Source organism: Archocentrus centrarchus, chromosome 14 (genome assembly GCF_007364275.1).
Source record: "Archocentrus centrarchus isolate MPI-CPG fArcCen1 chromosome 14, fArcCen1, whole genome shotgun sequence".
Taxonomy (NCBI): domain Eukaryota; kingdom Metazoa; phylum Chordata; class Actinopteri; order Cichliformes; family Cichlidae; genus Archocentrus; species Archocentrus centrarchus.
The window spans coordinates 2,776,838-2,802,167 of NC_044359.1; the positions used below are offsets into that span (position 1 = coordinate 2,776,838).

At 42.2% G+C, this 25,330-nt stretch overlaps 2 protein-coding genes across 2 annotated transcripts; both read right to left on the reverse strand.

The window, feature by feature from the left end:
- Positions 1-3,761: 3,761 nt before the first annotated feature.
- LOC115791885 (odorant receptor 131-2-like) lies at positions 3,762-4,732 on the reverse strand. The gene has a single exon (XM_030746173.1). It carries the CDS (start codon positions 4,722-4,724, stop codon positions 3,762-3,764), a length of 963 nt encoding a protein of 320 aa, XP_030602033.1. The 5' UTR covers positions 4,725-4,732.
- Positions 4,733-23,237: 18,505 nt separating this feature from the next.
- Positions 23,238-24,170, reverse strand: LOC115791886 (odorant receptor 131-2-like). Its single transcript, XM_030746174.1, has one exon. It carries the CDS (start codon positions 24,168-24,170, stop codon positions 23,238-23,240), a length of 933 nt encoding a protein of 310 aa, XP_030602034.1.
- Positions 24,171-25,330: the final 1,160 nt, after the last annotated feature.

A 25,330-nucleotide genomic window follows, 5' to 3' on the forward strand; every position in this document is an offset into this window, starting at 1 on the left:
CTGTTTACATCCCGCCGGACGCGGACGTGCACGAGGCCCAGTGCGCGCTCACAGAGCAGATTCTGTGCATGGAGCGGACATACACGGACTCTCTTATCATCGTACTTGGGGACTTTAATAAAGCCAGCCTGAGACAGGAACTTCCCAAATATAAACAATATATCACATGTCCGACCAGAGAGGAGAAGACATTAGACCACTGCTACAGCACGATAAGCGGGGCTTATCACGCAGTGCCCCGCGCTGCACTCGGCCTCTCTGACCACGACATGATCCACCTGATCCCCGCGTACAGACAGAGGCTGAAGCTCTCAAAACCTGTGGTGAGGACAACACAGCAGTGGACCCGTGAGGCTGTGGAGGAGCTCCGCACATGCTTCGAAACTACAGACTGGGACTCAATGAGGGCTGCCTGTGACAGTCTGGATGACTACACGGACACTGTAACCTCGTATATCCACTTCTGCGAGGACAGCATTGTGCCATCACGCACCAGGGTGAGTTATAACAGTGACAAACCCTGGTTTACTCCCAAACTGAAGCAGCTGTGGATAGAGAAGAGGGAGGCTTTTAAAAGTGGGGACAAAGACTGCTACAAAGAGGCCAAGTACAGGTTTAGCAAGGAAGTGGCCACTGCTAGATCACATCACTCTGAGAATATACAGCAGCAGATCTCAGAGAACGACGCGGCCTCTGTATGGAAAGGTTTTAGGCAGATTACCAACTACAAGCCTAAAACCCCCCACTCCACAGACGACCTACAAACTGCAAATAGACTGAACGAGTTCTATTGTCGTTTTGATGGTCAGTTCAGCAGCCTTCACACCTCCACCAGTCCCAACTACAATACAGCCAACACAAATATTCACCCCCCAACCTCCCCCACTCCCCACACCTCAGAGAAGCCCACATCATCAAGGACTCCCACCCCAGAGTCCCCCTCCTCCCCCACCCCCACAGTCTTTTGTATTCAGGAGGACCAGGTGCTAAAGCAGTTCAGGAGTGTCAAAGCTCGCAAAGCTCCAGGTCCAGATGGTGTCTCACCTGCCACACTGAGACACTGTGCTAACGAGCTTGCCCCATTGTTCACGAACATCTTCAACTCCTCACTGGAGGCTTGCCACATGCCTGTCTGCTTTAAAACCGCTACCATTGTTCCTGTCCCCAAGAAGCCAAGGATCACTGGACTAAATGACTACAGACCTGTGGCACTGACTTCTGTGGTCATGAAGTCATTTGAGCGTCTGGTGCTGTCCCACCTCAAGTCCCTCACAGCCCCCCTTCTGGACCCCCTGCAGTTTGCCTACAGAGCCAACAGGTCTGTGGACGACGCCATCAACCTGACTCTGCACTTCATCCTACAGCATCTGGACTCCCAGGGAACCTACGCCAGGATCCTGTTTGTGGACTTCAGCTCTGCCTTCAACACCATCATCCCTGATCTCCTCCAAGACAAGCTGTCCCAGATGAACGTGCCAGATCCCATCTGCAGGTGGATCATTGACTTCCTGATGAACAGGAAGCAGCACGTGAGGCTGGGGAAGAATGTCTCGGACTCCCGGACCATCAGCACCGGCACTCCTCAGGGCTGTGTCCTCTCTCCTCTGCTCTTCTCCCTGTATACCAACTGCTGCACCTCTGACCACCAGTCTGTCAAGCTTATTAAGTTTGCAGACGACATGACTCTCATCGGACTCATCTCAGACGGGGACGAGTCGGCCTACAGGATGGAGGTCAAACGTCTGGCGTCCTGGTGCAGCCACAATAACCTGGTACTGAACACCCAGAAGACAGTGGAGATTATAGTGGACTTTAGGAAGCACACAGCCCCTCTACCCTCCATCATCCTGACTGACACCCCCATCACCACAGTGGACTCTTTTCGCTTCCTGGGAACTACCATCACCCAGGACCTCAAGTGGGAGCCCACCATCACCTCTGTTGTCAAAAAGGCCCAGCAGAGGATGTACTTCCTGCGGCAGTTGAAGAAATTCAACTTGCCAGCAAGGACCATGGTGCAGTTCTATACTGCCATCATTGAGTCCATCCTCACCTCCTCCATCACTGTGTGGTACGCTGGAGCCACCACTAGGGACAAACAGAGACTACAGCGCGTTGTGCACTCTGCTGAGAAGGTGATTGGCTGTAACCTCCCATCTCTCCAGGACCTGTACACCTCCAGGACACTGGGGCGTGCAGGTCGGATCACAGCCGACCACTCTCACCCTGGGCACAGACTTTTTGACCCTCTCCCCTCAGGCAGGAGGCTACGGTCCATACGGACCAGAACCTCCCGCCATAAGAACAGTTTCTTCCCCTCTGCTGTTGGACTCATGAACAATTACCCTAAGACTGTTACCACCACCCTCCACAAACGCTGATGACCCTATGTCTATGCACCTGTCTGATTGCACTGATGTACATATTAGTGGAATATAGTCTACATTCTTTTATCTTTTAATTAGTCTCTGCACTGTATATTTTGTAATTTTGTAATATTGTGTTATAGTTATAGCTCTAGTATCTCTGTATATTTGCAATTTGTATACTTGTATATTGTCTTATAGTTTTTATACTTATTTGTTTTTTTTTCTGTAAGCACGAAGTACCGCAGCAATTTCCTAATGCTGTGAACCTGTTCACCCATATGGCAATAAAAACCTTCTGATTCTGATTCTGATTCTGATTCTGATTTTGGATGGGTGTTCTGGAACTCCATTTCTTATATGTCTGACATAAAATAACAATAAAATTGATTCTGATTGATTCTGATTAAATCCTTTAAAAGATTCTAACAGTGAAGTATTTCTAAGTGGAAAATCTAGTTTAAATTACACCCTAAACTGAACTGGATAAATATCCAAAGCAAGCTGGGATTCACTCCAAGCCTTTTGTAACACTACAAAGGAAAACAGTATGTAACACAATGTTTATCATTGACAAGAACTCATTTTATTGTAAAACAATAAAAAGTGTCCTCTGTTATATCTGTCAAATTTGGCTTTTGTGGATTTTAGAATGACTTTTTTGGATCAATGGATCACGAATTTTCTTGGAGTTTTTTGTTAAAAATTGTGCAATATTTGAGAAGACTCTTCAAACCTCAGTAAGTACTTACATTTTACAAACATGCACTTGTTTGTAAAATGTAATCATTTTATCTTTTGTGTTTTAACTATGTAATTTTGTAAAAGTGTTTCGTATTTGTTGCTGCCTATCTTGGCCAGGACCCTTGAAAAAGAGGTTCACAATCTCATAGGGACTTTCCTGGTTAAATAAATGAATTGATTTATGTGACAAACTGTGCAGTGGAGAAACAAAAAGACTACATGAACAGTTGCATTCTGGCAAAGAATATAAATCTCATGAATTTGTCGTTTTCATCTGTTCTTTCCCCACCTGATTCTTCAATTCCTTTAATGTTTTATCCCCTGCCCTTACACTCCCAAGGATGTCTCAGTAACTTGTGCATTAAATTACAGCTATGATGACGATATTTTAGAATGATCAATTGTTGTTAAACTAGCTGTTGAAAAGAATTCTCACTGAAATACTGACATTGTTTCAAAAAATATAATTTATAGCCTTTATTATTGCATATACCTGCCAGATGATGCAGGTGGACATTAACTTGTAGCTAAATTTTCATATTAGGTAAATAATGGATGGATGGATGGATGGATGGACAACTAAAACAGCATAGTTCTTCCATGCTCAGTTACTGCAGTCTAACAGGCATCTCAACTATTCACTCAAACTGCTCAGAATTTCTGAGGACAACATAGATGGTACATGAGGACTGGTCTGATGGTCTGATCTCTTAGCCCATAGATGAGAGAACTCAGGCATCTGGGTAAGATAATAAAACACACATAAAAAATATTCTGAACCCATAAAACTACTGTCCTTGTTACAGTTCTTGAAAGAGCTATTAGCAAAGGGTTGTTAATAGTTGAGCAGAGGCTGAGGCACAGCTGCATCAGATTCAGCAGTAGAGTATTATGAGCTTTACGGGCTAAAGCTCTCCTTGCAGAGGCCGACCTGGCTGCTAATATAACACCAACATAAGAAAAAATGACTGCCACACCAGCAGATACAAACACAAAACATGTGAAAGCTGTATCATAAAGATCAGACCTTGACCCAAACCATAGAGCTACATTAGAACAAAGATCTTTCACCTGCAGGTTTTCCAACTTTTCAAATGGAAAAAAAAAGATAAGTCGAGTGAGATTATTGAGTGAACTGATGATCCAAATCACAATAATAGCAACACCTGTGTTTCTGATGGTGATGATGGTAGCATGCCTCAGTGGGTAGCACACAGCAACATATCTCTCCAGGGGCATCACCAAAAGGGTGAGAGGGGATATCCCAGTTGTTAGATTGGCCAACAAGCTGAGAAATCCGCATACAGGATATGGCAATTTTATTCTAAAAATAGAGAGAAGATAATGGAACTGACTCTGTGCCAGCTGTACAGTTTCTGCAAAGAGGAGATTATAAAGAAGAATGTAACGTGGGGTGTCACGAAACACCGGTTTACTCCTCAGAGTGAACAACATGATCCCATTGATGAAGAGAAAAATAAAAGATGGAACCGTTGACAGAGTGGAAATAATAATTACCCTTAGTAAGTCCTGATACTGCAGTTCAACAGTCATGTTAGTGTAAGACTGAGATACATTCGACATCACTGAGAAAATTTGAGACGTATAAAACATTCATCTTTAGAAGTCACTGCAACACAAAAGGTCAATGATTTAAGCATTCCTACAAGAGACAAGGAATATTAAAACATCTTTACAAAAACAAAAGGTTGTTGTTCATAACAATAACAGTCACACAAAGAGGTTTTTCCCTGTACACGCAGTCAGCAGGTTACACTCAGTGCTTCATTGTGGGCAGAGCTGGTCTGCAGAGCTGGTTTGACCTTGCATACAATTTATGAGCTCTGTCCTCACAGCCTTATCACATGACACAACAACTGATCATTAAAGAGTGATGCAATATTTCTTACACTTACATTGGTTTAGTTTGGTGTAGAACAGCATCACAGACATTTTCACTGTGGCACCAGGACACCTGTCATGGTCCCTGGGTCTTGAGCCCTTGGTTTTGAGTTTTCTGTTAGTTCATTATTTCCTTTTGGGTTTTGAGAAGTGATTGTGGTTTAGGATTGTATTATTTTTAGGGGTGGGACTCGATTAAAAAAATTAATCGAATTAATTACAAGCTTTGTAATTAATTAATCGAAATTAATCGCATTTAAATCGCATTTCAATATTTGACATGAGAAATATTAATTTAAGTTTGGTTGATGAATGAATCAATATACATAAGCTTAAACTTCAAAATTTTGTTTATTTTCCCACCAGTCTGCTACACAGACCAATGAAGGGTGGAAGTGCTCCTGTGATAAGCAAACTCCTGAAATTAAAGTTAAGCATCATAACTGGATAGTTTTATTCAACATTAATGTCTCACTTAATATAGTTGAAAATTAATCATTCTCTCAGCTGTATTCCTTGATGTTGAAATGTGTTATGCTTATTTTAACAGCTTATTTTGAATAAAATAATTAAAATTAAACCACAAAAAGGAGAAAAGTTCATTCTCCGTTTAACCAGCTGCTTTTACACAGCTGGGCTTCACACTCACGGTTGCGGCCCCTGAATTTGGACATTGTGCGTCGATATAATCTGTATGCCGGGAACTCGTGCACTGAGAAACGTTCCACGGTGCAAAGTTTGTTAAAATGCGCTAAAATTTTTCATTCGTTAATTTCCCCGTAATTAATTAATCGAAATTAACGCGTTAAAGTCCCAGCCCTAATTATTTTATGGTTTCTGTTATAATGTTCTTTTGTATTCCCTTATAATATAGTGGTGCTTCTAGTCATGTATTAGCCTTTGTCTTTGCCATTTGTTTCTTGGCTTCTAGACTTTGTTTATGCTCTGGGCAATCAGCATTAAAGCTCACTTTGGTGTTATTCCTGTCTCCTGTGTCTTGTGTTTGGGTCTGCAAACTATTCCGCCACTCACATAACCTTAAACATGACAGAACAACTCAACCAATTCAATTCAATTTTATTTATATAGCGCCAAATCACAACAGTTGCCTCAAGGCGCTTTGTATTGTGGGTAAAGACCCCACAATAATACAGAGAAAACCCAACAGTCAAAACGACCCCCTATGAGCAGCACTTGGCAACAGTGGGAAGGAAAAACTCCTTTTTTAACAGGAAGAAACCTCCAGCAGAACCAGGCTCAGGGAGGGGGGGTCATCTGCTAAGGGGGGGCTGAGGGGAGAGAAAAAAGACATGCTGTGGAAGAGAGCCAGAGATTAATATCAATTAATGATTAAATGCAGAGTGGAGTATAAACAAAGTAAATAAGGTGAATGAAAAGAAACAGTGTATTATGGGAACCCCCCAGCAGCCTAGGCCTATAGCAACATAACTAAGCGGTGGTTCAGGGTCACCTGATCCAGCCCTAACTATAAGCTTGATCAAAAAGGAAAGTTTTAAGCCTAATCTTTAAAATAGAGAGGGTGTCTGTCTCCTGAATCCAAACAAAGAGCTGGTTCCACAGAAGAGGGGCCTGAAAGCTGAAGGCTCTGCCTCCCATTCTACTCTTAAGTATCCTAGGAACCACAAGTAAGCCAGCAGTCTGAGAGCAAAGTGCTCTGTTGGGGTGATATGGTACTATGAGGTCTTTGAGATAAGATGGTGCCTGATTATTCAAGACCTTGTATGTGAGGAGAAGAACATTAAATTCTATTCTAGATTTAACAGGGAGCCTACATATTTGTTTAATATGTGCATTGAAGGACAAATCAAGGGTCACAAATGACTGAGATTTCTCACAGCATTACTGGAGGCCAAAGTAATGCCATCCAGAGTAAGTATGGACTGAAAAATATAATGAAGCTGTAGAATGAAGTCTTTTCAACTTGTATTTCAAATTTTATCAAGATAGCACAAAAACCTACTGTTTTGTAAAGGCTTTTGTGTGTGTCTCACATGTGCCATTTGGAGACTCCAAGTACCACATGTGCGCAGCTTTTGATATACAAACTTCAAATGGCTGTAACTCCTCAATGCTTCAACATACAGTCATCAATGAGGGCTCTGATCAAAGATACTACCCTGAGGAATCCTCTGCTATACACAAATTTACTGATAGTACAAATTAATTATAATTATCAATCAATCAATCAATCAATCAATCAATCAATTTATTTGTATAGCACATTAAAACAACAGCCGTTGACCAAAGTGCTTCACAGGGCATAAAACAAATAAAACAACAAATAAAATAATATAAAAACAAAAGAACATAAAACAAAAATAAAAACACAATAAAACCATAAACAACACAATAAACAATGAAGGACCGTAATAGATAGACCTGGTAGATAGATCTTCTTGCCAATAGTAATGCCAAGAAGGTCTATCTACCAGTCTGAAATCCAGTCTACTACTTTTTAAAAGTAGTAGGGGAATGAACTTCTCTTATGTGGAGAGGGAGGTCATTCCAGAGTTTAGGGGCAACCACGGCAAAGGCTCTATCCCCTCTACTCTTCATATTAGATTTGTATCTGGTCAATAGCTTTTGATCGGAGGACCTCAGTTCTCTTATCGTATCGGGATGTAGGGCCTCAACAATTCAGTTAAATAAACAGGTGCTAATCTGTTTAGACTCTTAAAAACCAGAAATAGTATTTTAAACTGGATTTGAAAAGAAATAGGAAGCCAATGTAGAGAGGCTAAAATGGGCGAAATGTGATCACACCATTTAGTGCCTGTCAACAGCCATGCTGCTGCATTTTGAACTAGTTGTAGGCGACTGGAAAGATGCTGTTCACATCCCACATAAAGCGAGTTGCAATAGTCCAGATGACTGGTGATGAAAGCATGAATTGCTCTCTCCAGGTCCGGTGGTGGGAGCTATCCCTTTATTTTACTTAAAAGTCTTAAATGAAAGAAACATGTCTTGACTACCGAGCTAATCTGTTTATCAAATTTCAGAGCAGTATCAAAAATGACGCCAAGGTTTCTAGAAGATGTGCACACAAAGGAGGAAAAAAGGCCTAAGGCACTGTCATAACCATCCAATAGGTGAGGGTGACCAAATAGGAGAATCTCTGTTTTATTTTGTTCAATTTAAGAAAGTTAGACTGCAGCCATAAATGAACATCCATTAAACAATCCACTAAGATGAATGATTGTTAGGTTGAAGGGGGAGATAAATCTGTAAATCATCCGCAAAGCAATGAAAAGAAATGTTATGTTTTTCCATAATAGAACCTAAAGGGAGCATATATAAGGAAAAAAAGAATAGGACCTAGTAAAGAGTCCTGGAGGACACCACGTTTAAATGGAGATACAGCAGATGAATACTGGCCTGACTGAAGAGAGAAACTCCTGTTAGATAAATAGGACTGAAACCATTTAAGGGCAGTTCCTCTAATGCTCATACATGATTCTAGGTGTGAGATAAAGATACTGTGGTCAACAGTACTAAAGGCTGCTGACAGATCAAGCAGCACCAGTACGGCAGATTTTCCGGTGTCACGGGAAAAAAGTAAGTCATTAAAAACTCTTACTAGAGCTGTTTCAGTACTGTGCCGCAATTTGAAATCTGACTGGAATTTCTCAGAGATGCCATTTGAATCAAGATAGGATTGTAGCTGTATAATACCACCTTCTCTAGAACTTTTGATAAAAAAAGGAAGTTTAGAAATTGGCCTGAAGTTAGAGGGTTGGTTTTGGTCCAAATTACTCTTTTTAAGAAAAGGATAAATGACTGCACGTTTAGAGCAGTTGGAAAATAACCCAACTTCAAAGAGGAATCAATAAAATTAACAATACAAGGTCCAAGAGTAGTAAAAACATCCTTAAAAAGATGAGGTGGAATAATATCTATAGACATAAAAATCAGAGGTTGCCCTAATTTGTAAAAGGAAAATGTTAGGCCTTCATTCACAAAAAAAACCCCAGTCTATTTTCAGTGATTCCTTCTCACACCCAAAATAAATTAACTGTATATTGATCAAAAGTTACAGTAAATATAAACACCACATATTCACATAAAATATAAAACCACAATCCTCCCAATAGTCCTTCTCTGATACAGAACTTACAACCGCCTCCCAAAGAAATACCTCCACCCCCACAAAAGACCTCCATGAAAGCTTTATCGAGACCTATAACAACCTTCCCTGCCCCCAACACTGCTCTTGTAAATTTCTATATGTAAAGCACACACACACAATATAAGTGGCGTAACAATAGCGTATGGTGATATTTTCTGTGTAATGGTGCATGTCAAGCTCACCATTACGTACATATTTACACCTAACCGACATATAATATGAGGATGAGCTGAGAATAAAACGTAACACGTAAATGAATCGCCCTCTGAGTAACAGCTGTTCGTTCATGAGAGTCCGTAAAACTGGTCGAATCAGTGACGAAATCCTCTAATAAATAATAATCCACTCTCGTGAGTCATTTAGTCACTTCTTTGAATAAATATAGTCTGTTTTTGATGCATTCCGACAATCCATTGGTGAGAAAAAGTATTGTAAAGACTGTTTACACACACTCACTTCCTGCTCAGTTTCACGCACGGAGGATGCACTAAATACGCAGGGAGTTTACAGATTCATGTGAAAACACACCCCATACCACCTTATACCCATGTGTCAGGAATTTTATTGGCTATACAGCTGTGGTTTTGGGTTTTGGGTCAGAGTTAGGGTTTAATATTTTTCCCGAAAATGACATGAATCAAATCCCGGGAAAAGACGAGCAATTTCCCGGGAATCCCGGGAAAAAAGTGTTTTTTTTTTTTTTTTTAATTTTAATTAGGCCTTCTGTAGCCTGTGTCGGGCTTAACCTATTTTGATATTGTAGATATTTTACTCAATAACATTTTAAAAGCTAAATATGTTAAAGTAATCTATTTCATGATACTTTCTTCACACATTAGGCCCGTATCCTAATTCATGATTGTTAGTAAGTGGCTGCAAACGAGGAAAAGAAACACTCGAAGTTAAACAGATATTTCTTTATTGTTCAGGGCAGGCATTTATTATAGGCTATATAATGCAAGATAACAATATATAATAATATAAAATTAACAACAAATTAAAGAGGAAAAAAGTACAACTGTGTATTAAAACGCTTGAAATTGAGGCTGAACGTGCCTGAAATGAAAAGTAATGCTTTTCGCATTAAACGAACCCTTCTGTCTATATTTCCTTAACTTTAACATTCGGAAGATTTCTTTTTTTTCTGAAAGTGTGCTTTTAAGAAGCAGAGAGCATCGAGAGATTCTGCGCTTAAGCGATTTCGGAGTTTAGTGACAAATTGGCCACAGATAGAAAATGCTCTCTCCGCCTCCATGGGTGTAGCCTGAACAGAATGCAGGGCATCAAACAACTGCTGCAGGTGGGGCGGTCTCCTGTTTGTAGCTTCGAACAGAGAAAACTCTTTGGTCAGAACTTTCACGAGGTCACCCTCTTTGATTTAATTTGACGCCGGCGTAGTGGTCATTGAAATGGCTTTCTGCAGATCCAATGCTAGGTTCCCTTCAGTTGAGACGTCTTCAGTCGGTGATGTAGGTCTGGCATCTGCATCACCCTCACTCGCACTCTCCTCGGGGAAGCGGCCGAGGAAAAGACGCTTCGCAAGTCTCTTAGCCGTCCATATCAGCATCTGTCTTGATGGCATGGTGAAAATCTCAGTGGGCCTTGGTGCTGGTGTGACTAGAACTCCGGGATCCAGAAGGTACCTGTCAAAAAATATAGTAATGAAAATGAACGGATTGACCTAGGCTACATCCTCATTCTCCGATCACAAAATTAATAGGCTACGTTACTACTACTACTACTACTGCTACTACTACTATAATACTAATAATAATAATAATAGAATTAATATGCTCACCTATACAAAGATACCAAGTTCTTCTGTCTCCGTTCCATGAATCTCCTCTCAATCGCATCCCTCATTTCATGGCCCAGGGGGGTGTCCTGCTTTGTCAACTGGTCAATCATGAAGATGAAAATCCCATCAGCTTTAACGAGGGTGGTGTCATGGTTACAAAGCGATTCGACTCCCATCTTCACTGGCTTAGTGCGTTGTTAATATCAACGAGGGTCTTCGTCACTGGTCTGTGTAGTGCAATGTAGCGGTCCAGCATGTCAGGCAAACTGTTCCATCTAGTGCAAAAATCCAAGATGAGTGCCAACTCTTTCCCCTGGTCTTGTTTGACACATTCCCTCAGCTTGTCGTTGCTGACTGGGGATTTGTGGAAGTGCCTCGCAATTTTACGCACTAGCTCCACGCTCCTGTACATGTACTCTCTCACTGACCGATACCCATCCTCGCACACAGCTAACTCGTCATCAGAGTCTTCACTGCTCTCCTCCTCTTCTTCACTTGCTTCGCTCTCTCTATCAGAGGTGGCACGGCGGTAGAGCACATCTGTGACAGCCAGGTGAACTGCGTGGGCATAGCACAGCTGTAATTCCGGCAGCACCAGTCTCCCAAACTTCACCATCACTGATGCTCCATCCGTAGTGCAGCACACAATGTGTTGGTTCATGTCAAGCTTGAAACATTGAAGCTGATTGTCAACCAACGCTTTCACTTTTTCTGCTGGCATTGTTCCATGGACATGTATGACACCTAAATTCCAGTATGTTTGTGCACCGTGCACATTTATGCTCACGTACCGGTTATGTTGGGAAGAAGTGTATTTGTCAATGGTCAATGAAAAACGCAACCCTTTCTTCACCATGTCTTGGAACATTTCGGCCAGTTTAATTTTCTCCTCGTTCGCAAACACTCTAACCTGCTTGGACATTTCTGTGGGATTCTTTGGGAGAGTGTAGCCATCCCTCTTGAGTGCTGATCTCAGAAACTCACATTTCGCCATACTATTAAAGGAGAATCCATCGAAAGCTGCCATCTCTGCTAGTATTTCTTCAAGAGACTTGCTGCTAACTCGGCTAAAGTAGCCATCCAGCGTTTTAGCACGTTTTGAACATGATGGCCTTTCTTCGTGTTTGTCATGTTTGGACTCTAAATGTCTGCGTAGTCCGCTTGTTGATCCACCAGAACATTTGACGACTTGGTCACACAACATACATTTGGCGCTGTCATTATCAATTTTTGTAACATGCCCCCAAACAAAACTGTTCGTAGACATCATTGCCTGTATGCACCTCGCTTCTGCTGAGTTACCGCAATACCGTAAGTACTGTTGAACCGTCATCCCAACAATGTTACCATATGACAACAAATTGACCCGTGCGACTTTTTTCCTGGTTTGCCGTCTTACATTTCCCGGGAAACGGGAAATGGTTCTGATCGCATTTCCCGGGAATCCCAGATCCCGGGATTAAACCCTAATCAGAGTCAACCAATCAGAATGATTGGAGAACATTTGGGGCATGTCCTTAGAAGTCACATGACGCTGTCTGCTTATTATAAGCTCTGGAAAATCCATTTCATAACATGATTGGCCAAATGAGGTATCAATCCAATTCTGAGGGTCTAGACGCGAGGTTCAGAATAGCCAGAAGACCTGGTATGATTAGCAGGCTCAACATCAGGAGTTGCAGCCAGGGCAAATGTCCTGTTATTGCTCCCTTCGGCAACCAGCAAACTGCTGGCGAAATGGCAAGGGGCATACACAGTTATCCGCAGGATGGGGCCAGTGATATATGAGATCCATCACCCTGAAAAGAAGAAGCCGAAGCAGACCTAGCATGTGATCCTGCTTAAAGAGTGGAAGGAGCGTCCAAGCCAGACTACAGGGAAAGCGTTACTGGTAAGGGAGGTGACCCTAAAGCCAGAAGTGGAGCCAGAGCAGGAAACACCTCAGCTATTCCCTGTGCTGGCGCATCTGGCACCACAACAGGTGGCTAGCTACTCCAGGTGTTCCAGGAGGTTCCATCGTTGTTCTCTGCCAACCCTGGCCAAACCACCCTTGTCGAACATGTCATACGCCTAAAAGATGGATGGCCCATAAACCAGCATCCTTGCTGGGTTCCACAACAGCTGGTGGGGAAGCTGCGACAGGAAGTGAAGAAGGTGTTGGAGCTTGGGGTGATTGAGCCTTCCTGCTTGGAGTGGTGTAGTCTGGTGATTATCACCTTCAAGAAGGATGGCTCCCTGCGCATATGTATTGATTTCAGGAAACTCAACTCCATTTCAGAGTTTTATGCTTACCCCATGCCATGAATCGGGGATTTGTTGGAGAAGATCGGAGCTGCCAGGTACATTACCACCCTGGATTTGTGTAAAGGATACTGGCAAGCGCCCCTGGAAAAGTCCTCTCGACCATACACGGCCTTCCGAACACCAGCTAGACTGTTCCAGTTCACCGTGATGCCTTTTGGGCTACATTGGGCACCGGCTACCTTCCAGAGGCTCATGGACCGAGTAATGCCGGAGTGTGACCATTGCATTGCCGCCTCCCTGGATGATGTGGTGATTTTCAGCAACACCTGGGAAGAGCACCTGCAACACTTGACAGAGGTCCTTGGAAGGATTCAAAGAGCAGGACTAACACTCAACCCCTTATAATTTGAATAGGCACGTCAGGAGACATGCTACCTTGGAAACTAAATAGGACAAGGGGAGGTCCGACCCCAGGTGGACAAGATTGAGGCTATCCAGAGATGTCCACACCCTCACACCAAAAAGGAGGTATGATCCTACCTAGGACTGGTTGGCTGGTACAGAAGATTTATGCCCCAGTTTGCAACAATTGCCACCCCTCTTACTGACCACTAAGGATCAAAGAAACCTGGTAACCTGGACAAGGGAATGTGAAAAGGCCTTTGCTATTCTAAAAGCTTGCCTCTGCACTCCACCAGTCCTCAAGAGCCCTGACTTCAGCAAGAAATTCCTTGTTCAAGTGGATGCTTCCGTGGTCAGCCTTGGGGCAGTGCTGTCCCAGGGTGACCCTGGAGAGGAACATCCCGTCCTATACCATATCACTGGTGTAGACATACCACTAATATTATGAAAAACATAAATTATGCCTGGCACTCAATATGTTTACAATGTTAACATTTCATAAATTCACAGTGATTAAAGAATAAAAAAAAAAAAAATATATATATATATATTGTCGAATGATGTCAAGTAAAGATTGAGATCTTGATTGCCTGCTAGCCTAAGCTTGGTGCTGAATGTACAATCATAATTCAAATTTATAGAACCGTTAGAGAATGAAGTATATGATTTACGATCAAATGATGTGTGTAAGTGTAACAGAAATGATGGCTGGAGCAGTGTGTTGAGGAAATTGCGAAATCCTTGAGCTAAGGGTAAAATGAGGAACTGAAAGCTGTTGCCTGGAGACGCGCAGAGCAAAGTTAGAAACATGTCCAGGCATGTTGTTCCGAATGGAAAAGTACCTAAAAAGAACCTAAAAGGCCCAATGAAGTAATGGTTAAGCCCAACCGTCCCTTAAATGGGTATGGACAGTGGGGTGATAACTAGAAATGAAGTAATGTCTAAGTCAAACACCCTAAAAGGATATCAGGAGCGGGGTGATAACTGTCATGATGATGTTTAGAAAATACGCTGTGTCTTAGAATTAAGATATATAAAGAGGATGCACAGGAGCAACAGTCGAGAATTTCAGGAGCTTCTTCCCCAGACTAGAACTGCTCCGCTGAGAGGACTGGACCAAACCCTCCACAGATTAATTCAACTTTAAACAGTTCTGCTGGATTCTCCCTGCCTACTGAAGCTGGATGTGACCTTGCTTTAGAATTTCTATCTTTGGACTTTGGACTAAGTGAGAAAAGAGTTCTGAATTAAGAAGTGAGGATTACAGAGAGGACCAAAGGACAGAAAACATATTTCTGTGGACTTCCCCTTTTTCTCCACTTCACGGAGGCAGTTTAAATGGACTGGACTTTGGGTGTGGTCGCTTTGGCCAAGTGACTCACTTGAATGCAGTCTCTTCAAAAAGAATTTATGGACAGAATTGGATATTTCAAGCCCCTTCTTCATCAACCCAGCTCATAAGTAACCATTCTGATCAAGATTAAGTGATTGATTTATTCTGATTCTGAAGTTAAGATAGAGTTGATTGTTGACTTTTGAGAATGAATTAAGAATTGATTTTGAGCTAGATGCAAACTGCTTGAGCTGAATCCTGCATAATAAAATTTGACTCTAAACAGTCAGTATAATTCTTTGAGAATTATTTCCCTTTCAACGGTACACTTAAAGTTCATGCAACGGTAAAGCCTAGGCAAGTTAAACTATAATATCAGGTTCTGTTTTGGACACACTAGTCTCCAGTAATCCACTTCAACCTACTTATGTCCCTTGGGCTCACTGTCCAAGCCGATAAAAGAATCTGGTCTGTAACAAGCGCACTGATCAAAGGGGCTGGCTGCTATAACTAATTGGGCTGTATTTTGGGGTAGGCTGTGTGAGCCTTCCTGACCGACCGCATCAGAATACGGAGGAAGCGGGGCAGATGTTAGGATTATTAGCAGTTAGAGCCAGACGAGCAGCCCCGCCACAGCTTAAGTAGTGTCACTGAGCTCGGAAGTCAGAATCAGAATCAGAATACTTTATTGATCCCAAAGGGAAATTACTATTGTTACAGCTGCAACCGTTTCATTTAAACGAGTAAACCTAAAACACAATAACATACACTAAAGGCATAAAAGTATAAAGACTAAAGAGATATTTTGACTATATAGACATCTAAATCTATACACATATGAAATTTTTGAGTGCAAAAATTTTTAAATAGGTGTCATTATATATATATGCACAGTCCTTTTTTGTACAATGTATAAGTGTATGTACAATGTACAATGTATATAGTGTATGTACAATGTATATGGAAATTTAAACAATTTTATGTACAATTGAATACTGATAAGTGAATGACACTGATGAACCACAATGTCACCTATTAAGGGAGGAGTTATAGAGTCTGATGGCCACAGGTAGAAATGACCTCCTGTGGCGCTCTGTGGTGCATTTTGGTGGGATGAGTCTTCACTGAATGTGCTCCTGTGTCCCATCACTGTGTTGTAGAGTGGGTGGGAGCCATTGTTCATAATGGCCTGCAGCTTAGACAGCATCCTCCTCTCCGACACTGCCATAAGCGAATCCAGCTCCACTCCCACCACATCACTGGCTTTGTGGATCAGTCTGTTGGCGTCTGCCGCCCTCAGTCTGCTGCCCCAGCATGCAACAGCATAGAGGATGGCACTCGCCACCACAGACTCATAGAAGATCCTGAGCATAGTCCGGCAGATGTTGAAGGACCTCAGGCGTCTCAGAAAATAGAGGCGACTTTGGCCCTTCCTGTAGAGGGCATCAGTGTTCTTAGCCCAGTCCAGTTTGTTGTCAATGTGTACTCCCAGATATTTGTAGTCCTCAACGGTGTCCACACTGACCCCTCCGATGGACATAGGGGCCACCGGTGCCTTGTCTTTCCTCAAGTCCACCACCAGTTCCTTTGTCTTTGTCACGTTGAGCTCTAGATGGTTCCGCTTGCACCATGTGACAAAGTCCTTCACTGTCCTCCTGATGCTGATACATCCAACTATTGCAGAGTCATCAGAAAACCTCTGAAGATGGCAGGTCTCTGAGCAGTAGCTGAAGTCTGTGGTGTAGAGGGTGAAGAGGAAGGGAGAGAGGACAGTCCCTTTTGGGGCTCCAGTGTTGCTAACTACTCTGTCAGACACACAGTGCTGCAGGCGTACATACTGTGGTCTGCCAGTCAGGTAGTCAACAATCCAGGACACAAGGGGGACATCTACCTGCATCGCTGTCAACTTATCACCCAGAAGAGCAGGCTGAATGGTGTTGAATGCACTTGAGAAGTCAAAGAACATGACCCTCACAGTGCTGGCCGGCTTATCCAGGTGAGCGTAGACTCGGTTTATCAGGTAGATAATGGCGTCCTCAACTCCCAGGCGGGGCTGGTAGGCGAACTGGAGGGGGTCCAGAAATGACTGGACCATGGGCCGGAGCTGATCCAGGACGAGCCTCTCCATGGTCTTCATTATGTGGGAAGTCAGTGCCACTGGCCTGTAATCCTTGACGTCACTGGGTCGCGTCATCTTCGGGACCGGAACGATGCAAGATGTCTTCCACATCACAGGGACCCTCTGAAGATCCAGGCTCATATTGAAGACATGGTGCAGTACTCCACAAAGCTGGGTGGCACAGGCTTTAAGCACCCTGGGGGAGACCCCATCAGGGCCTGCAGCCTTGTTTTTGTGGAGTCTCTTAAGTTGTCTTCTCACCTGGTCAGCAGCGAGACTAACTGTAGAGGTGACGGGTGGGGGAGGGGTGGAGACGTCAAGAGGGCCATCACAGGAAGGAAGCAGGCTATTGTGAAGTGTGGGGGTGGGTGGGGGTGGAGTGGACTTCTGGAGACCGGCAGCAGAGCTGTCTGGACAAGGGATGACAGAGCCTGCAGTGTCAAACCTGTTAAAGAACAGATTTAGCTCATTGGCCCTGTCCACACTGCCCTCCATTCCCCTGTTGTTGCTGGTCCTGAAGCCAGTGATGGTTCTTATTCCACTCCATACCTCCCTCATGTTGTTCTGCTGGAGTTTCAGCTCCAGCTTCCTCCTATAATTGTTTTTAGCCTCCCTAATTGTTGTTTTGAGTTCCCTCTGGATCGTTCTCACCTCCTCCCTGTTGCCAGCCCTGAAGGCCTTCTTCTTATTGTTGAGAAGTGCTTTAATGTCCTTTGTTACCCACGGCTTGTTGTTTGGGTAGCATTTTACAATCCTGGTAGGAACAATGGTGTCCACGCAGAAGTTAATGTAGTCTGTGATGCATTCTGTGAGCCTGTCGATGTCCTCTCCATGAGGCTCACAGAGTGCCGGCCAGTCTGTCACCTCAAAGCAGTCCTGCAGTGCTTCATAAGTGTTGTCAGACCATCTCTTAATTGACCGTGTGGTCACAGGCTGACTTTTCACCAGTGGCACATAGCGGGAGCTGAGCTTCACCAAGTTGTGGTCTGACCTCCCTAGAGGGGGGAGGGGGGAGCAGCTGTATGCATCCTTAACATTAGCATACAGCAGGTCCAGTGTTCTCTCCTCTCTGGTGGGACAGTTCACGTACTGGGTGAAGTTTGAGAGTGTCTTTTCCATGGTGACATGATTGAAGTCACCTGAAATTGCAATAAGGGCAGTTGGGTGTTGAGTTTGTAAACACGCTAATGTTGAGTGAATGACGTCACACGCCGACGTCGGGTTGGCAGAGGGGGGGACGTAAACAGCCACAATAATAACATGGGAGAACTCCCTTGGTAAATAATATGGCCTCAGTCCCACAGCCAACAGCTCGATATCCGGGCAACCCACACGTTCCTTGATGGTAATGTGGCCAGGGTTACACCAGCGGTTATTAACTAGAACAGCTAGCCCTCCTCCTCTGCGCTTACCGCTCTCAGTGTAGCTCCGGTCAGCTCGAATAGTTTGAAAACCATCAATGGAAACGTTGTCATCTGGAATATCCTGGTGTAGCCATGTCTCTGAAAAGCACATTAGGCTGCATTCCCGATACTCTCTCTGACTCCTGACTAACGCTGTAAGCTCGTCCATCTTGTTAGCCAGCGATCTTACGTTGCCCATGATGAGAGAGGGGAGACGCGGCTTATATCCCGTCTTCTCCATAAGTCTCCGACGCTTGGCCCTTGCTTTTCCTGTGCGCTGTTTTGTTCCTCCTCTGCATCCTCGGTGTGTCCGTCTCCAAAGTTCTTCAGGAGTGTTAGTTGTTCTGGTTGTTATGCCGGCCGGCTTTAGTGCGATCAGCTGATCCCAGTTGTAAACAAAGCGGACATGTTGCTGAGCACCGGTGGACCAGGAAAGTGAAAGAAGCACTTTCACGACGAAAAAACAGACCAAAACCCTCTCTGCTCTCATGTTTCGAGAGGGCATGGGTTCACTAAGTTACCCTATCTATATAAATAAATATTACGATGTTAAAGAAAAGAAAAGAACAAAAATCGATAAACACAAACGGAGCGCTGTAACGGGCAGCATGCACATTTCCGCGCATGCGCACCAAGTGGGTAGTGGGTAATACCTTGCCGGCCCAAGTGATCTGGACCCTATGAAACGGAGTAGCTGTCACAGAGGTATAAAACCTGTGGGATCTAACAATATATATTTATTTTGCGTGTTAGGATAATGGTAAAATTACCTTACCTTACCTTATCAGCAGAGAGAAATATTAAGGATCCCAGGATTGACAGAGCAGTGACAGTTTGTAAGAAGATTGTGAGTTCTTTCTCCAACAACTGGAAGAGGCAGTGGGCACTGCTGGAGGCTCAAAAAAGAGAAGGAACATCTCAATACAAGCTCATCACGGAATTTCCCACGAGATGGGGGTCCAGACAGAAAATGATCCAGCGAGTGTTGGAGCAAGTAACGCCCATCACCCAGGTCTTAGCTGCTGACAGATCAACAAGGCACCTGGTCCCCACATGGCAAGATCTACAGGTTCTCGATTCTGTGAGCAAAGCCCTGGGTCCTCTGGTCAAGTTCAAAATGTTAAAATGTTATAGACTTTACTGTTGCAAAGTTATTACATTATTTTTTATTAAACATATGTGTGGTGAATAGATGCCTTGTTAAAAATATTCTGGTCAAGGTTTGGACCAAATGTTAAAATTTGCAATGCACTTGAATTATTTTGCTCATCAATAAATGATGCAGTATAAAGCCTTTATTGTGAATTCCTTTATTTATTTTTATGACTTAGTTCAGGTGTTAGCATATTTAGAGTTAAATCTCAAGAAATAATATTAGTAGGGGTCTTCGGCCCAGTGGCATCTCACCCTGGCCCAGAAGAAAAAGTAATTGAATAGGCCTGCTATACACTATACACACTTTTACATGGAACTATAGAATATTATATTATTTACATAGTGCAATAATGTGTGTCATCTGGCTTCATTGATAGATAACGCTGAGTATCATCTGCATAACAATGAAAATTGATGCAATGCTTTCTAATAATACTGCCTAAGGGAAGCATGTATAATGTAAATAGAATTGGTCCTAGCACAGAACCCTGTGGAACTCCATAATTAACCTTAGTGTCTGAAGAAGACTCCCCATTTACATGAACAAATTGGAGTCTATGAGATAAATATGATTCAAACCACTGCAGTGCAGTACCTTTAATACCTATAGTATGCTCTAATCTCTGTAACTCATTTTTTCTTTAACAATGTAGGGCCTGCAGAATTTTGCCAGGAGTGCATGTTTTCCTCCGGGTACTCCAGTTTCCTCCCACAGTCCAAAGACATGCAGTTACTGGGGTTAGGTTAATTGTGGACCCCATTGGCCTCTCCCATTCTTGTCATATGGTTAACCTTTCCTGTGTTTTAGAGGCGGTCCTCCACCAACCTTCAGCTGCTAGGACACCTGGGCCAGGTTTAGCAGCTGATTATGATTTGGGGAATCATCTGGCCTATTTATGTGGAGGAAGACCCACCCTCGATGCCGGATTGTTGCTGACCTCCCATTCAGTAGCAGTAAGAGGCAAGTGTCTTGTTGTTATTTCCTTGTGGACATCAGCTGATATTCTGTTTCCTCTTTGCATAGTACCTGGAACCTTGAAGAGCATACCTGAGAGTGGATGAGCAGAAGAGGAGAGCCCAGCAAGCTGCCCTTTTCCCCACCAGCACCTTTATTGATTTGTGCACTGTAATAAATCACTGGAAACGAGTCAAACAGTCCGCCTATTTGAGTTCTCACATTCCCTTCTGCCATGACAAATTGGTCATCCTAAATTGCCCGTAGGTGTGAATGGTTGTCTGTCTTGCTCTGTTAGCCCTGTGACAGGCTGGTGACCGTACAGGGTGTACCCTGCCTCTTGCCCTATGTTAGCTGGGTGGCGTATCAGCACAGAGTCAGCTGATCAAAGGAAAGTTGATCAGCTGGCTTATTACCGTAACTCCGCAACCGTTCGTCCTATCAAAAAAATGGAAACGGTTCCTGAAAGCCCAGAAATTTCATGTCACAGCCATATAGGGGTATTATGGTATTTGTTGCCAGAAGTCTGCGAACGGCGGCACTTTTGAAGTATGTTGTGCCATGGCTGAAGCATTCGGAGTAAAAGGGTTAATTGTCACGGTGAGGGGTTGTGTGCGGAGGGAGAGGACCCAAATGCAGGACTGACGCAGATGTAAACTAAAACTGGTTTATTCTCCAGAACTTGAACAATACAAAACACCAAAAACTCCAAATCTCAACCAGGGCAAAAACAAAACAGAAGCCTGGGAGAAAACAAAAACCAAAACACACAGCTAAGAGGGGAACACTGGGGAAAACAATGACAACGACGCGACAACGAACAAAGGAAGACTCAGGGTTTAAATACACACAAGGGGATTAGGACAAGTGGAAACATCAGGGGACGACAGGTGAACCAAATGAACCTAAAGACAAAAGGGGAAGCAAAACTAAACACAAAGCACAGGGAACATGAGACTGTCAAAATAAAACAGGAACTGACTAAACATAACAGACGCAGACCTAACACTGAAAACTTGACAAAGAGAACACGCACAAAAACAACAAGGGAAACTAAACATAATACTCAAACAATATAACTATAAGAAACACTAAGAAACATAACCTAAAAAGTATAACAAAGAAAGCTACACAAAAGAAACTCAAAACGCTGGGCCACCGGCCCAGGACCATGACATTAATATAGAATTTGATCAACACTTAACTAAAGGTCTTCTAGATCACATGCATTAAATTTGTTATAGACACTTATTTTAATGATGTGATGGACTATACATTGACTACATGAGGAGAAACTGGAACTTAGACCAGGAATGAACCTCAGAGGCTCTATAAACAGGGCCAAAGAACACTAGAGTAGTAGATTTGCGGCATCTGTTAAACTCAAATGTTATAAACAATATTGATGACCCGTGAATTAAATTAAATGACACAAGATGATTGCAAGGTACTATGTACATATACATATATAAGCATGATTTGGGGGCAAACCTGTACTTCTGATTGAGATAAGTGGTGAAAAAGTATTCTTTGTTCCAGAACACTACATGGTGTCTGCGTCTTAATGGTCTGGGTTCCTATTTTTCTAACTTAATGTTAAGATAAAAACTGCACAAAGAAAGGCTTTGGAGTAATAGGACTTTTTTATTATTACTGGAACTGTCAGTGCTCCAAACTGACTACAGATTCATAGCTTTTGTTATGTGGTACTCTATATTTTACAGTGTGATTATAACTGTGACAGATTCTAACAGTGCAGAACATCAAACTGGAAAATATATACATATATATATATATATATATATATATATATATATATATATATATATATATATATATATATATATATATATATATATATATATAAAAATAAATAAAAGGTACACCTTCGGACCAGCTAGTTAAATATCCAAGGTATACCTCATGGAAAGTCAGTCTACAAAGGAAAAATCAAATAATGCTAATACATGGATGCATGTAGTTTGTTCTAACTGCATATGTATCACATTTAATTCAAAACATATTTCAAAATGTATAAAGATTAGAGATTATCATGTGTGGAGATTAGGACAATATGTTTAGGGCACAAAAAGGTTGATTTTTTTTTCTTATTTGATAAAGGCTGATGTAGCCATGAAGGAGACTCTCTGTTCTGGTTGGGCTTTGACAGACAATCTAAGGCTTCCTTTAAATAACCCATTACGGATAAGACAGAGGACACAAACGTCAAGTGTTTGTAGTTTTTATCTGTTGCTTCAATGTGTCTGGTTCTTCAAGTCCTGTAATGGTCCACCGTATACCCCCTAACCTCACAAGAATGTCTCAATAATTTAAGTTAAAAATTACAACTGAACTCATAGAATTAACAATTTCAGAAACAAGGCATTTTTTCAAAATGCCTTGTCATATATATATATATATATATATATATATATATAAACTGATTCTTAGTGAGGTACTGCTGTTGATCATTTTGACAAATGTATTTATACCTTATTAAATATTTCAGCACCTGGACATTAGTTTGTGGCTAAATCTGACACAAGTCATCGTTTTTCTAAGAGATGAGTAATATTATGCATGATCCTTGGAAAAAAAAACAAACTAAAGTTTTTTCCATGCTCAGTTACTTCAGTCTAACAGGCATGTCAACTATTCACTCAAACTGCTCAGAATTTCTGAGGACAACATAGATGGTACATGAGGACTGGTCTGATGGTCTGATCTCTTAGCCCATAGATGAGAGAACTCAGGCATCTGGGTAAGATAATAAAACACACATAAAAAAGATTCTGAACCCATAAAAATACTGTCCTTGTTACAGTTCTTGAAAGAGCTATTAGCAAAGGGTTGTAAATAGTTGAGCAGAGGCTGAGGCACAGCTGCATCAGATTCAGCAGTAGAGTATTATGAGCTTTACGGGCTAAAGCTCTCCTTGCAGAGGCCGACCTGGCTGCTAATATAACACCAACATAAGAAAAAATGACTGCCACACCAGCAGATACAAACACAAAACATGTGAAAGCTGTATCATAAAGATCAGACCTTGACCCAAACCATAGAGCTACATTAGAACAAAGATCTTTCACCTGCAGGTTTTCCAACTTTTCAAATGGAAAAAAAAAGATAAGTCGAGTGAGATTATTGAGTGAACTGATGATCCAAATCACAATAATAGCAACACCTGTGTTTCTGATGGTGATGATGGCAGCATGCCTCAGTGGGTAGCACACAGCAACATATCTCTCCAGGGGCATCACCAAAAGGGTGAGAGGGGATATCCCAGTTGTTAGATTGGCCAACAAGCTGAGAAATCCACATACAGGATATGGCAATTTTATTCTAAAAATAGAGAGAAGATAATGGAACTGACTCTGTGCCAGCTGTACAGTTTCTGCAAAGAGGAGGTTATAAAGAAGAATGTAACGTGGGGTGTCACGAAACACCGGTTTACTCCTCAGAGTGAACAACATGATCCCATTGATGAAGAGAAAAATAAAAGATGGAACCGTTGACAGAGTGGAAATAATAATTACCCTTAGTAAGTCCTGATACTGCAGTTCAACAGTCATGTTAGTGTAAGACTGAGATACATTCGACATCACTGAGAAAATTTGAGATGTATAAAACATTAATCTTTAGAAGTCACTGCAACACAAAAGGTCAATGATTTAAGCATTCCTACAAGAGACAAGGAATATTAAAACATCTTTACAAAAACAAAAGGTTGTTGGTTCACAACAATAACAGTCACGCAAAGAGGTTTTTCCCTGTACACGCAGTCAGCAGGTTACACTCAGTGCTTCATTGTGGGCAGAGCTGTTCTGCAGAGCTGGTTTGACCTTGCATACAATTTATGAGCTCTGTCCTCACAGCCTTATCACATGACACAACAACTGATCATTAAAGAGTGATGCGATCATTCTTCCAATATTATCCATTATGTGTGTCCATGTGAGTCTTTCTTCCATTGTGGTTTCTTTGATTTAGTTTGGTGGCATAGACATTTTCACTATTTTTATTTTTACTACTTTTCTCTATTAAAGTTAGAAGAAGTGAAGACTGCAACTTTGCTTTCAGGTCTCAACTCTGTATGGTTATGTTTTTGGGGTGAATATGGCAGCCAGATTTCTAGAAATGACAGCTGCTCCATTCAAAGTGGGATGGATCCTGTCCTGTCTAATACGAACAGGTTTTTCAGAGAAAGTTTCCCAATTATCTAGAAAGCCCACATCATTTTTTTGGATGCCACTCAGCCAGCAATTTAAGGAGAACATGCGGCTAAATATGTCACTCGTGATCCAATATGGAAGGGGTCCAGAAAGTCCAACATTGTTTTTACAAAGTTACTTTAGTTTTCCAAGTGCCGTAACTGGGTGTCATTACTGCTGACATGAATTATTATTTTACCAAATCTACATTTAGCCTTAGCCCACAGTTTCAAATTTTCTTCTGTGTCATCTGCTCTGGCCCCTGGAAGACATTCCACTATGGTTGCTGGTGTTGCCAGTGTCACATTTTTCAAAACAAAGATCCTGTTTACACGAGAACTTTTTCATATGAAAAAGGCTAAGTTTTGATGCATTTTGGCCTTCTGTTTAGATTAAGATTAAGATAGTGTTTATTTGTCACATGCACAGTTATACACAGTACAATGCACAGTGAAATGTATTTTGTACCTGCAACCATATATACACACACATATAAATAAGAAGAATAAAAATAAAAAAAAGTAATTCACACTATACACTATACTCTATGT